Source organism: Larimichthys crocea, chromosome XIII, assembly GCF_000972845.2.
Source record: "Larimichthys crocea isolate SSNF chromosome XIII, L_crocea_2.0, whole genome shotgun sequence".
Taxonomy (NCBI): domain Eukaryota; kingdom Metazoa; phylum Chordata; class Actinopteri; family Sciaenidae; genus Larimichthys; species Larimichthys crocea.
In genome coordinates, this window is record NC_040023.1 from 38,866,426 (window position 1) to 38,882,277 (window position 15,852).

The following is a 15,852-nucleotide window of genomic DNA, read 5'->3' on the forward strand; positions in this document are numbered from 1 at the left end:
CATGGATGATATGGCAGAGCTGACCCTACTGGCTTCTTAAAACACAGGTCATTTATCACAAGACGAAGCAGCTCCATACACACAACACACAAAGGAACAACCCTGGAGGATAGCCAAAATATCTAGGTCTCTGACTCTCTTTGACAAGCACATCCTTTATGTGAAAGATTTTCTCAAATCAGACATCTTAACTCCTTAAGGAATACAACATATCGGAGTAGTCTTGTTATTTCTGGCTGATTACCGACTTGACCCACGTTTTGATCTGTGATGTCAGAGATAACTGGTGTTTAATTTATGTGACATGGCTAGGAAGGTTTGCCGTGCACAGACAGCATCAACGTACAGTAAGCAAAATGCTCAAATAAATAAAGAAGTGACGCAAATCAAAAACATGCTCCACTTTTATTCAGAATGGTCCAGATGAAGAAGTAGGTCAAGTTGTCGGCCCATCTGTTTGTTTCACAGAAGATAACATCCCACCCTGCTCAAAAACATTTCTCCCAACACCCAGAAAGCAGAGAGTTAGCAATGTGTCAGCAAATTAAACTTTAATGCAGCCCAGTGTGTAAGATTTTGTGTGCTTTATTTAGAGAATGTGACAGAAATGTGCATAAATATAATATGCATAACTATGTATTTTTTTCAGTGTGTAATCCCCTGAAAATAAGAATCTTTATCATTAAATGACACTAAATCCTATACACTGGTCCTTTAAATGTAATGTGAGGAAGTCACATTGGCTGAGAAATACCCTGAAAATCTGTGTCTTAATTAGCACATACAATGGATTTATTATAACCTACAGACATTTACAGGTACAATCAATCAGCACCTCTAAATTGACCCTGTTTGGGGGTTTTTCTAGTGTGGAAATGCTACGTGTCCAGCTAATGATTGTTGCAGATGCCCAAATGAAAATGTCCATTTCGTTTCAGATTATGAATCATTCATTAAGCTTTCAATCATGGCTCTGCAATCTGCCCGTCCTCACTAAACAAGATGTCAAGCCAATATATCACCACTAATTGGAACATACTTGTGTGGTATGAAGGGCACACAGTGAAATAATTATGCAGATGTTGGTACTTGAGCAATCAGAGATGAAATTTTATGTTATGACTGTAGATTCATTGACCATGCTCAGTGATGCAGCAACTTAGATGAAAGCTTTCCGGTAGTGTGAATGTGTTATTTGACTATATCAAATTCTTCTGTCTGAAAATCAGGAACAGACTAACAAATGGCCAGGTTTTAAGCAACTGTACATGCCAAACACCTGACACTTAATGCTGAAGAGACTCACAAATGCAGCATCCAATCCACACACACGTACACACGCAAAGCTGGCTGACATGTCCCCATTTAATAGAGATTAATGGGGTGGCCTGAGGACATCCCTCACCAAAACTCTGACAATACGCCACAAGATGCTCTATGAATTTTAAATGCCAGGTATTCAGAACAGGACGAATGAAAAATGATATTTCCAATGCTCTCATATTTCATAGCTCAGATGCTTGTGTTCACCAGTGGAATATCCATGTACGTCTTTTGTGACTTGTTTACAAAATGAGCGGGGAACTGGATGGCCTGATGGAAAATTAATCAACTTCATGACACTTTCATGGAAACACATTCGCTAACGTTTTTTTTTCTTAAAACTACACTTGATCACACCGCTCTGCTGTTTTGATTAATATTTCCAGAGAGCGTATGTGAAGGAGCAATGGAAAGGTTAGCTCATTTATCCATCTATCCCATCACTAATTCACTATTTAGCCGCAATTGGATGCTATTTTGAGGTCCGTTTATATCTATAAGTCATCAAGGCTTATTTTGATCTGGTAACACATTCCACATATATAGGCATAAAAAACGGCAGCATGAAAAGGCTTTGCTGTGATCTTCTTAGCACAAAGACACAGTATATATATATATATATATTTATCCCAGCGCAATACCTTAGTTCAGAGTTATCTCACACATGACTGATCTCAACAGTCCACCCAAAGGACATCGGACTCTATCTTGAAATGGCGCAGGCAAGTAACTCTACTATACAGCAGGGAACATTTTATTATGAATCTCTGAGATGCTTCTTTCCCTTGTTCTCGACACGCTTGCCCTGCCTGTTACAGTGGCAGCTATTTGAATAATTGGTTTCAGAATCTGGAGTCACAGTCCTGCGAATTCCATGCATACCAACAAGTTGAGGAGCGATTCTTCAACTGGGCGTGTTCCACGCACGGCGGTGGAGAATGCATGTTTTATGAGCCTAGAAAACATGAAAACACTGCAGACTGTCGACTAGGAAATTTACCCTTGTGATAAGGAAGATGGATGACCGGCTTGGCCCCTGTTGGAGTGCTCGACACTCAAACTTCCTAATGAAAGTTTTGATCTAAAGAGGTTTGTGTAACTCATTTAGTGAAATATACTTTGTGACACAAATCATGGATAAAATGGATAAAACTGGTGAGAATTTCGCTAGTCAAACCTAAACTGTTTTTGCAACATCGGTGGGATATCATGCCTCAGCATTTATCCTGCTTTACCAGATGTTTTAGTAACTGGAGGTCAATGCCTCAGAATGAGTTTTTTTTTTTTACTAATGTATTAATGGCATGCAGACTGTAACAACTAAGAGAACGTATTTATTAATAAAGGACCTGACCTAAAAATGCCCCTAACGACCTAAGATCCTAACAACCACATCAATTCACCAATCACTGGCTATCTGCAAATACAAGACCACACAAAACACTACATTGTGTTTTGTGATCTATTATCACAAATGAAAAACAGCAGGACACAGCTTTCTTTCGGGCTGTTGAGATGAAAAGAAACCAGGGCAACAAGTAGAGAGTGAAAAAAAAAAGTGGAATGTATTTTTTTTTTTTTTTTACTTTTTCAGGGTGGTTATAGGATAGTCAAGTTCATTTGAGGTTTACTTTCAATGGGTGCCTATCAGGTGAGGTTACCAAAAATCAATGATCCAATAAGAAAAAAAAGGGTATACCTTACCTTAAAAGTTGGGAAAAGTAGCATGAAGAAGCTGAAAATGATCTCTGCTGCCCACGAAGTCCTGATGAGAGGTCTAATCAGGCAAATGATGTGAAAACACCTGTGTGGGTGGACCATGGATGTGTAGTGCCTGCCTGATGGTCCAGTACTTCAGCTCCTTTTGTACATAACATCATGAGACAATAAACATGATGTGCATCTGAACTGAATAAACACCAATATATAAAAAAATATTTTTTTTCAAAAAGCAGCAATGAGGTCACTGTTTTCTATAACTAATGGATTTTCAAGTACCATTTTGGGTTCAAAAGAGATGGGATTGGTAGCAGTGATTAACTAGTATGTTCATTTTCAACTTTTTTTGGCACTACTGCTACTGTACTACTACTGTTACGGCGGCTCCTACCATGACAGAATATATATATATATATATATAAGATATATATATATATATATATATATATATATATATATTATTATAGGAGGAGAGAGAGAGAGAGAGAGGAGAGAGAGAGAGAGAGAGAGGAGAGAGGAGAGAGAGTAGTCGAGGTCAACACAGGTTCCCAATGACACATAATTAAGGTTCATTCCATTACTGCCGCAGCACCACAGCAGCTAAACTTAATTAAATCATTGGTAACACGTTTGCTTACACTACTGTTTAATGTCAAATGGCTAAAGCTATCCACTTATTAACTGGTTGCTACATACATCTATATATTATATATATATATAATATATATATATATATATATATATATTATATATCTATATATATAGATACACACACACACACACACACACACACACACACACGTACAAAACGTAATTTAATAATACGTCGTTTTTGTCGCCTGCTTGATAACATTAAGGTTTAATACAATTGCTTGGCCGAAACTAAAATACTACTTACTACTATTAAGCGTACTTATTAAATCGTAAAAATGATAAACTAAACATTTGCAGCTAACGTTACAGTTACCTAACTTGTGCCTTATCTCTTTCTTGTAAAGTTAGCTTCGGTTTCTCTACGCTAAGCTGTAATTTACACTTCGCTTGACAACTTTTACCTTTTTTTTAAAAGACATTTCCCCAATCGTCAAAAACTCTTCTATCCAGCTGGAATGGAAATGACTCCGTGGACTGCTCAGTGAAGAAGGTTTTTACCACACAAATACAGTTGTGACGCCTTTGTTTTGGTGTGATGGTTTCCGGAAGTGACAATCATCTTGTCATCTTGTAGGACGCATCCTTTGCAGGGTAGGAAGCATTTCTGTGGGCCCCACTCACTAACTTTGCTGTTCATTCAGCTCTATATCAAAATATCAAAATATATAGATATATTATCATTTTTACAATAAGAGGTTTTTATATTATTTTTCATGTACACGTTTGATTAAAGGTAGGTGGAGGTGTTACTTCAGGCATTTGTTTGGCTTAAGAAACAGACACAATTTAGTGACACTAGTACGATTTTCTTTATTGCGCTGCAAATATATTTTTACATTCAGACTAGGTAAAAGAGCCTTTGAGGAATCTGGAAATGTCTTCAAAACAGCAGTAAGCGCTGTCTGTGACCTACAGGGCGGTTTCAGAGTGTGGCTGGTATTTATCTTTAGGAAAAACAGATGCTTGGCTGTGTGACTCGAATTTAATTATCATTTCAAGTCTCACTTGAAAAAACATGAAAGGCACAAATTGTGGCTAGTCCGATGATAGACAGACATAAGGCATCACAAACAAAATGAGCTGTTAGACAGACAGCACCGCAGCAGGGTGTACCCAGGAATCCAAGGCTCACTATTGTGTCAGAATGGACAGAAAATACTCACTGCATGTTTCTCATTTAAAGGATGTCCTCTGCTGTGCAGCCTAGAGAGATAATCTTGAATGGGCATGCTACATTTGTCCTGGTCAGAAGAGGTTATCATAGCCTTTCTTATTCCATTCTGAAATTAAATCAAGAATATGAGAAGAGACTGTGTAAAGTAGGCCACTGCCTTCAAAAGAGCTTCGGCTGCGGCTGTGCTGTGGGAGGACACTATTTTGATTACTGTCAAGTCTTAGTAATAGCAAGAACTATGTCTTACATAATCACACTTACAATGAATGTTTCCCACGTCATCTACAGCATCGCTGCTCTACAGCAAGGCTGATCATTTTAGCGACATTTCCACATGTCTGTAGGTTGAATATAACACTTCTCTGACAAGGAATCAGAAGATATATCCACAATTTAAGTGGGATTAATAATACACACTGAAAGACAACCACAGTCTGTTGTCATGTTATTGTTTTTTTAGACTTGTAGAATTATATGCAGACACTTGGAAATCTAGAAGCAATGAAGTACATATACACCAGTTTTCAGATTTAGGAACATAGAAGTTTTATAACCTGGGCTCTACTCAGTTTTCAGACATGCTTAGAGGTAGAGACAAGATGGTACGATCCAGTGGCATACAGCGTAACCTCAGGTTTAAAGAGGTTCAGTCTAAAGTCGGAAGTGACAATATGTCAAAGTGTCGTCTCTGTTTTAGTGGTCGGATGTCAGATCGTGAGCTCGATAATTAGGGCCCGGGGTGGCGAGAGAGCATGGTAAACGAGCTAGTAGGAAAGCTGGAGTCACGCTATCACACATTAGCCCCAAACTATTAATAAAAACTGTCAGTCTAATTAGTGGGTATGAAGAGATACATACACACAAAAGCAAGCACAAATATACCGACTTACACAAACAAACATTTTCACAGGCACACACACAAAAACACACACAAGGCTAGGGCTCTCAGATGCAGACTCTCACACTCATCACATGCATGGCCATTCTTCCACACACAAAATCTTGTCCAAACTGTCGGTCAAAGTGATAATACAGACACTTTCAGGAGAGTGAAAGGAAGACAGAGAGGGCAGACAGAGCAGAGAGTTCAAAGGAGGAATTGAGGAGAAATTAGATAGAGTGATAAAGAATAAGCTGCACACACACACACACACACACACACAAAAGAAAAAGGCGCAGAAAAAGAAATCTCCAGGCATTTCTCTGGGTCAAGTTAGTGACAGACGTTTGATGCATGTGCACGTGCTATCCCACAGCACACGTGCTCAGAGATGGAAGGGTTGGACGGCAGCTTTCCAAGACCTCCCACCTCAGCTCACCCCACCAGTATTAATTATACACAACCCTTTTCCATCCACCAAGACAAAAAGGTGCACGCCCTTAAGAGCTCCAAAGCCATTGGATGATTTATATATGTGTGACCTAGCTGGTGTTGCTCTCCATGATAAAGATCGCTGCACAGGGTGAATGAAGAGCACTCGGTGATGTAGTTTCTATTTCTCTACACTGGTGATTCTACTAATGGACACAGGAGCTCTCTCCCACTCTGAGCTCCAATGTGTGTATTGATCAGTGATTGCTTGTGGAATGCTGACATAGTAATGACTCAGCAATGTAAACTGTGGAGTGCAGTGTCAAGTCCATGTGTACTTGTGCAGAAATACAGCTTGGTTTCAGAATTCTTGGATGTGTTTATTTATTTATTCAAATGCAGGACATCCCAGAGCCAGGCCACAGAGTGCTGCAGTCATATCTGGGTTACAATCATGGCAATAATGATGATAACGATGAAGATGCAAGTGGTATGATTTTTGCTTTGGGTGCGAGACATACCGGGTTCAAATCCCAGATGAGCCCAACTGATTACCAGCTAATCAGTGGTAGGCTCTATTGAATGGGTCATACCTAACTCAACATCCTACCCAATTCCTGACACAGGTTGTGGTCATCTCTGTATTACTGTAACATCCTCCTGATGGGCCTCCAAACCTGCACAGTTTAGGATGATCCAGAATGCAGCGGCATGCCTGGTTTTCAATCAACCCAAAAGGACATGTTACTGGCTACCTGAAGCAGCCATTATTAAATTCAAATCATTAATGCTTGCCTACAAAGTAGTCTCCTGTACTACACACACCTACATGATTGCCTGTTATGTTCCTCCAATGAATGACGCCTGGCTCTGCCACCTGTTCGCTCAAGGCAATCCAGACTCTTCTCCTCTGTTGTTCCCTGTTGGTGGAACGCATTACCAGTTCCTACCAGAGCAGGGGTGTCCCTCTCTGCCTTCAAAAAACTTCTGAAGACCCATCTCTTCAAAGATTACCTGCTCTCCTAAGACTACCAACAACTGGACATGCTAAATCTAGCCCCTTCCAGAACTGTCGTAGTGACTTATTGCTGCACTAACATGTCCTAGTCACAATGTACCTTGATTGTTTCCCTTCTTCCCTTTTTGTTATGGATAAAAGTGTTAGCTAAATGACTGAATGTGCATGTAAATGTAATCCATGAGTTGTTCCTGGACATAGGATAGGAGGCTGTTCAGGAGTATTTTGAGTTTTTAAGGTCACCTGAGATTTGTTCTTTAACAGCAGTTGGCTGCTCCAAAACACAAAATGCTGCCTTTTCTGAGATAAACCTCCTTCCTATGCTCCTATAGTCACCTTAAACACTTTTTCCAGTTCACTTTTCATGGCGCTCAAGCACACTATGCTGTTGACCACAGAGCTATAACTCTATATGCAAACATACATATAGAATACATGTAAAACATGGGTATCCTTATACCCTCTCATTTATGCATGGAAATGGATAAAAATGCATACGGACAAATACACATACGTTCCCCTCCTCCTCACACACACACACACACACACACACACACTAGCTTGCACACTAACAAGCACACACACCCAGACACATACACACAACGTTTACCATAATTGAAAAAGACACAGAGATAGATGGATACACAGTAAACCCACACTCTCTAACACAGCCTTGTATCATACATTATGCAGTCTCAATCATGGTGTCAAGACAATGAAATGAAATCAATATATCTAATATCATGATATCACACAGATATGTTAACCAAATCCTCCCTGAACATTAATACAAGCACAGGCGAGAACAGTATGTTCAGTTTTATAATAGGCCAACAGCTGCTGTTTGAGCACATTATTCACAATAGTAAGGGAACATGCAAAATATTTTTGCAGGCAAATGGCTTAACAAATGAAAGCCATGAATGATAGATAAAGAAGTCAGTGCTTTATTCATATTTGATAGCTGGGCTTAAGATGCATTACCCAACCAACACAACACGGCACAAGCTGACAGTCCCAGAAATAATGAGCTTGAAGGAGCATCTGTGATGGCAGAGGTGTGTGTGTATGTGTGTGTGAGAAGATTATGCTGGACAGTGACTTAGAAATGCTGTGCTACACTGTGACAGGAGGACAGCTGTTGTCCCCTTCGCCTCGTCTTTTCATGTGGTCCACCAAAAGACGAAAAAGAGGTTCAACATTTAAAGACAGCCGACTCATAACTTGAACCGAATGTAGTTGAATTGCTTCTTCCACCACGCAAAGTCACAAACCAACTGCTCACCACTACATTCCTACCCATGTGAACACACACACCTGTTGAGCACAAGGTTTCTGTCTTCTGTGTGTGTGTGCGTGGCCCCTAGTGCCCATTAAGGCCCCCCACCCCACCTCTTTGTCTGCCAGTCAGGCAGGCATCAGATCAGCTGATGTGGCTGGATCGATAAGCAGGCAGGCAGACTCTCTTCATTAGGAGTCCCTGGGGCCAGGCCACCTGCCACTCATTCACCAGCTCCTCTCTGGCAAGAGTTTCATAGTCTGCCTCTGGCTCTACTCAATAGATTTTGTGTCTCCATGTCTTTCGTTTCCTCTACCATGTTGGTAGAGAAAGACTACATACTGTACCTGCCACACTGCTGACACCCATCAAGACCTATTCTATTCAGGCATCCAGTAGAATTTCTCCACTAGAAATGGATATGATGAGGTGTCTCTCTGCGAGAAACGGTGTGCAATAACCACGCCATTCCCACTCAGAAATCCAGAGGCATAAAGAAGCAATGATGAAAGCAGTGAATGAGAAAACAAAAATATAAAACTGGGGGACAGCTGAGGACAGGAGTTATGTCTTTATTGTGGAAGCATCTACAGGTGTTGAGCTACTTAATACATCCAAAGAGAAGAGTAATGGAAAGGTGTGTGTTCATGTGTCTTCCTCTGTCAGTGACTCGTGTGATTGAATTCCACCGTCTTGTACATCAGTTATAAGATATATGAGAAACCTTTCACTGTACTAATAAACTACAATTTAGAGATTCAGGTTATAAATATGTATGGTGGGTGAAAATCATCTTTCTTTATGTCAGAGACTGTAACCTAGATTGTGTATGTAAGGTCACATTTTTGATGAATTTATAATCACAACACAGAAAATGAAATTAATAGGGACCACGTTTGTTTGTGCAGTACGTTTAAAAAATCCAAATGTTTAAGGCCAATCGTAATTTTAAGTAGTAATCAAAGAGCTGCTGTTTGAAGCAGTTTGGAAGTAACCTAGCCAACCGTGCTGGCACATTCAACTTCCCCCCCTTCAACATTGCACAAAGGTCTAATAGCTGTGGCACTTGAGCTTGATGAAAGCAGGGTGATGAAAGCAGAGTTAGGCAGTAAGAGGAGTTGGCCCCTGCTCACTGCCACTCCTCCACATGTCTGCAGGCTCAGTACCAGCAAGCAGGCTAAATGAGCACAGTCCTACATGCATCATTTCCATACCACTACCCACTGAGCACTGCTCACCTGTCAGTTTCGGGTGCTATTATTCAAAGAACTGAGTATTTATTCAGAGCAGTGTGGGCACTTGGAGTTTAGCTTTCCTGGGTGAAAAGAGGGCTGTCATATGTATTTTGTTGTGCTTTTAGCAGATGTTCCTTTGCAGGGAAGCTTCTGTTTTATGCTCCTTTTCATTTATCATATCAATACAGGAGGGCAGAACAAGTCAAATACATGGCACAGTATTCACCAACCCTGCAGAACATATGCTCACCACAGTAAATACAGTATTTAAATGATGTGCTTATGTGGCCCAGTGTTATAATAGGTACATCATAGTTTGTTTACATACTGTAGTTGTATGGGACTTCAATATGTACAGTATATAAGTATGACCTAGCAGATACACAGTGACCTGCCCCCATTGACCCAAGTGGATTGTGGATCCACACTCAACAGAAGGGCCCAGAGGCAGGGGGGCTGGAGCGTACCACTGAGATCCACCCAGCAGGGGTAGGCGACGTTAGCAACCACAAGCAATTAGCGCATCATCTGACAGTGTGAGTCTTCTGCATCTTGTCTCTCTGCTGAGAGATTTCCGGAGCCCTGCGATGTTGAGCCTTATCGATCCCCACACTGGAAAGGTCAGTGACTTGGCTCACTGCCGGAAACCCCCTCTTACCCCCTACGCCCACGCCCCATGTTCTGGCATTCACTGGAACTCTGCGCCCACAATGCTTTGCTGCCCATCCAGGCTGGCACCGTGTGGCAGAAGAGGCAGTGCGTGCGGCAAAGGAATACCCTGCTGCTTGTGTAGGGAAACATATACTTAACCTTTCAATCTTTACCAAGCTTTATTCAGTGTAGCTGCAACAAGGGACCTTGAAGACTGTGTTGTTGGTTATAATAACACTAATATCATCTCTTAGAAAGTCCTCTGTAATCAAATAGTACATTTCTTGAAGGGAGGAATGAAGGAATAATTCGACATTTTGGGAAATATGCTTAGTTAGAGAACCAAGATGGACGGATGGTCATCTAACTCAAACTCTTGACAATAAGCACGCTTCTCAAAATGTCAAACTACTCATTTAACTTTAGAAACAGCAGCTTAACAGAACAAACTCTCAACACAGTTGAGGTCCACTTTACTTGTCATTTCCAAAGCTTTCAGGAAAATCTAATGGCCTTTTTCTGCTTCACTTTTCCCAGCTCAACTCCATCTGCTCACCAAGACCATAAGTTTCTGCATAACTAGTATAACTACATGCAGAGATGTTCCTTGATGAATATTATTTATCAATAAAGTAAAGCATCAGCTCAATGACTTAGATGATTAATACCATGTGGATGCTGCATCAATCTAAGTTACATTTCTATTGGCAGGGTAGCTGGTTGTCTGTCTGACCAAGCACATCATCTTCACATCGGTAATGAATTATGCAAAGGCAGGGATAGCTTGTTTTTTTTTTCCTAGACTTGGCGACTGCTAAAGAACTCTAAGTGCTGCCTCTCTCTTTAAAGAACATTAGCCAGTACTCAGATGCTTCAGCATTGAGCCTGACTGCTTCCTGCTACTTTTTTCCTTGTTTCTTGTCCAGTGCCTCTGCACCAACAGATAAGATTAATAGACTATGGTAATTAATTCTCTGGCAGTAAAATGGTATTTATGAAAACATTTTCATTCAGAATGAGTTTAGAATATGATAACACATGCTGCTGAGTAAAAAAAAAAAGCACGGACAATGGACTACTGAGACTGGTGTGTGAGGTTGTATTAGGGATATAAATTCATGCATGCTTGTGTGTATACTGTAAATGTGGAAGACCATCACAATTAACACAGCTGACACTGCCTCTGTAATGTGATGAGGCGTTTAATTCACACATGACTACACCCAGACAGCAAAGGGATCTGTTCATTTGACCTGCATCACTACCCCCCTTAAGTGAAAAAGACCCCCAAGAGAAGGCAGAATTCAATTTAATCATACACTGTGAAAAGCAATGTCAATGTCTTTAGCACTCCAAATCAGGAGTGCGTCAAGGTGTAGGACTTATTTCATCTCCTGGGAGAGTAATGCGAAAACAGCATCAGGCAGCAAGATCTCATTCTGACATTTCTGAACAGCAAAGATTAAGTCTCCACTGTGTTCATAAACAACACATGCTAGGAATCTACTCATATATCAACACGCAATTTGACTGATGTATTAAAAGTTTGCAGTAGTGGGCCTAACATCTCCGGCCTTACACCTGGCTTGAGGTAGCCCTGGCCCCAAAGATGAGGCATGTTAGGTTACAGATTATGGTAGTTTGATATTTAGTTTTCGAATCTGCAAGATCTGCAATCTAGAACCGAATCTGCCTGCCAGCACCTCTAAAGCTCCCGAATTATTATGTTATTCCATCTATTCATCCAGTTCCTTCCATTTATCCAGGTTTGGGTCGCGGTGGGAGCAGGGCGTTCCAGACATCCTTCTCCCCAGCAACGCATTCCATATCTTCCTAGGGGATCCCAGGTGTTCCAAGGCCAGGTGGGCTATATAATAAGCACCTCTGGGTCTGTCCTAGGTTCTTCTACCACTTGGATGTGCCAGGAACACCTCCAAAGGAAGTGTTCTCTTAATCAGATACCCACACCACCCCTATCTCTCAGGCAGAGCCCATCCACCCTGTGCAGGAGGCTCATTTTTGCTGCTTCACGTATCTGGGATCTTATTCTTTCAGTCACTACCCAAAAAGCTCATGACCTTAGGTGAGGGTTAGAATGTAGATGGACTGGAAAATCGAGAGCTTTGCCTTCCAGCTCAGCTCCCTCTTCCCAACAATGGTCTAGTACAACATCTGCAGTACTGCAGATGCCACATCAATACACCAGTTGATCTCACGCTCCATTTTCCCATCACTCATGAACAAGGCTCCGGGATACTTGAACTCCTTCACTTGGGGCAGCAACTAGCTTCCAACCCGGAGGGAATATTCCACATGGCCTCCTCAGACTTGGAGGTGCTTGGCTCTTATCCCGGACACTTCACATTGACGTTATTGCTTATTTGTTTATTCTGTAAAAGGAACTGTAAAATTCACAATTTGTGGTTAAACAGGGTGTTAATAAGTAAGACTTTCTAAAAATTTCTTGGCCGGGCAAAGCAATTTACTCAAACCTTGACATTGTTAGTGAGTTTTACAGGTGCTTGTAGCTGGATTTTGTTGACAGAGCAAATCCAATCCAATCTTTATGCCAAGCAACATACTGTATTTAGGCATACTATTCCTTTAACACATATGCCTTATGTGAAGCAGGATGTAAAAGTCTGATGGTCTCACAGAAACAGAAACACAGTTTAATTCAACCTACATCATTTGTAAAGTACCACTGCATGGAAACTACTCTCCCAATTTTACTATTCATGACCTGAAACTTCAAAACAGCTCAAGGCCACTATGTAGACCTGAATATAAAACATGTGTCGGAAAGGATTAGTAATATCTCAAAACCTGAGGTACACTTGACTAAACTGAACTAAGGCTGATCGAATGTCTTAAAAACACAATGTGTGAGGAAAAATAAATCAACCACGTCTCATTTTGTCCAAAGGAAATACATACAGTATATTTCCCTGAGGGAAGAGGCAGTCCATTTAGCAAGCAATCAAGTAATCTGATGAAGTGAAATGAATGGGAGTGGGGAGGAATGGTTAATCGCCTGTGGAAGCATTTTATCTCGTAGGAACACATTAAAGAAGTATTCTGTCAATGTAGGCTATGTTGGTGGAGGCTGTGAAATATCACAGTCTGCCAGAGTGTGAATCAATGTGACTCTCGTGTTCTTTTTGGCAAAGTACATCATTTCTACCAAATATGACTTGCTGTTAGACAGATTTCAAAACTGCACCTGACAGGGAAAGGAAATAAAGTATGAAGGAATAGCAGTAGAGAATCTGAAGGAAAACATCAACATATAGGAAAATGTACACAAAATAAGAAACCACAGTACAGAGTGTTATCTCGATTCCTATTTATATCCCAATCCATGTCATATACATTAGAAATAACATATATTTCTAAGCTTTGCCATGTCCATTAGCCGTGGAAGAGGAAAGACTGACAGTTTTGAGCAGACAAGTGTGATATGTGCTGTGACTGTTCTCCTTTCTCGCAATGGAAATGCTTCTCATAATTAAATAGGCTACATCGGCAGTGTCACCATAAATATCACACAAGATCTGCATTCTGCAATTCTGGCGTATTACACCAAACAAAAGTCTTATAGTGTAAAATGTGCCTTGTGCCCTTTTTTAGTCCATTTTTTGCATACAAAACAAAGCCTTTAAACTACTGTAGATGAGGCACTGTTCAGCAAGCTCACAAGTCAGTTGATCCAATTATTAAATCTGCTTTTGTGTAAATAAAGACCAGCATCCCAGTCTTCAGTGGAACCTGTTTCACATCATGCAGAGAACCATGATTCCAGTAATTATTTCCCCAGGTTTATAAATAATCAATTTAGTCCACATTTTGTGTTTTGCTGACAAAAATATGCTGTAGTCTGAACAGCCTTGCTACCATCTCCGTGAACTGAGACACAGCAATCCTGTGAGCCAAATGCTAAGACTATCATGTTCACGACAACAATGCTAACATGCTGTTGCTCAGCAGGTGCAACATTTACCATATTCCCCATCTTAGTTTGCAGGTTAGAATTATGCTAACATTTGCTAATTAGTCAAGTACTAGTCCAAGTACAGCCAAGGCTGGTGTGTCCAGTTATGGTAGATCGGGATCATGAAGACGCTTCCTCTGCCTATCGATACCAAATGTTATGGCAACCCACCCAATAGTTGTTGAGATAACTCAATCTTGACCAAAGTGATGGACCATCCAACCAACAATGCCATCCTCATAGGTGATAGAGAGAAGGATCGGGTAGTGCCAACTTACATAATTGCTTAAGGATTCATAGATAGACAATCACCAGTGTTGTCATGTGAAATATCAAAGTAATAATTTTTGTAAGAAAGGGTCTATTTATCTAATATGATGCATTTATTTAGCAAATAATTTGGTGGCATCCCATAGAGTTACTCTGAAGACCCCCCTAGAGGTTGCAGACCCCCTGTTGAAGATCCATGCTGAATAAAAATTATGTTCATCTGAACATATCCCATCTGTGTCATTTTGATGGTTTAAAAAAAAAAAAGTCAAGAACAGCAGAAATAAGCGTGATGGATGATCCAAAACCACCTGTTGTATTCCCCAGTCTGCAACAGAGCGCCTGTGGTCAGAATCATCTGTGTAGCAAGTCTGAGCAAGTGACAAGTGACTCATTATCAAGGACTAGTCCACTGATGTCATTAACAAAACTATGGTCTACTAATTAAACACAACAGTGACAGTAATTGAAAAGGGTGAGATAGCATCCACGATCACTGACATAATCAAAGTTTAGTCCCTTCTACTTGTTTTGATGAGTCACACTTAGGTCCAAACTGCTCGCACTGAGAATGGGATCATATCTTTTAACGAGTGAATGAAAATAAAAGTTTGGCAAATGATCAATTTACTGTAGCAATGCTTTTGCTGTGTGCAGAACTTTTGAACTCAAATTTTTTGGATGAATTGCAAAAGGTGAGAAGTAAAATCATATCATATTTTGGAAATCCAAGACAATTTTGCCTGACAGCTCTTGGTAAAGTCCAACTCTGCTGAGAAAAAAAAAAGGCAAATAAGCAACAAAGAAGCAGCCTTTGATGCTGTATTGGCTGGTTTCACAGACATGGATTAGATAAGCCTGATGCTCCACTGGAGTAGGCTTTCAGCTCAGAAAGGCTTTAAGTCGAGGCACGTCTGTGAAATTGGCCCCTTAAGTATTTGCAGAAAGTCGGAGTGCATCATTTGTATCAGATTATTCTTTCTATGCTCGCTGTGTTCGAGTGCTATTGTGGTATTTGTGTTTCGCATCACTGCTCTACAAATGCATGTTTTTGTGGCACCATAAAAACCTTAAATTCATATCTAACGTTAACAACGTTTGCTGCCATCTCTCTATCTTGATTTTCTTCACAACAAAATCCATCAAATGTTGGCCTTCTTTTCACAGTTGCTCTTACAATTCTGGCAAGGCTGCTATTTTTACTTTTTCCCTGGTTCCTGACAAAA

At 40.5% G+C, this 15,852-nt stretch overlaps 1 protein-coding gene across 2 annotated transcripts in view; it reads right to left on the reverse strand.

The window, feature by feature from the left end:
- gabbr2 (gamma-aminobutyric acid (GABA) B receptor, 2) overlaps positions 1-4,258 on the reverse strand; it is a 164,590-nt gene extending 160,332 nt beyond the window's left edge. Inside the window, exons 1-2 of one of the 2 annotated variants that reach the window (XM_027287102.1) lie at positions 4,102-4,258; positions 3,028-3,189 (exon numbers count right to left, since the gene is read on the reverse strand). In XM_027287102.1, the coding sequence (XP_027142903.1) occupies positions 3,028-3,144 (117 nt within the window). In that variant the 5' untranslated portion in view covers positions 3,145-3,189; positions 4,102-4,258. Of the gene's footprint in view, positions 1-3,027; positions 3,190-4,097 lie in introns of both variants that reach the window. The other variant, XM_027287101.1, reaches the window with a different exon arrangement.
- Positions 4,259-15,852: the final 11,594 nt, after the last annotated feature.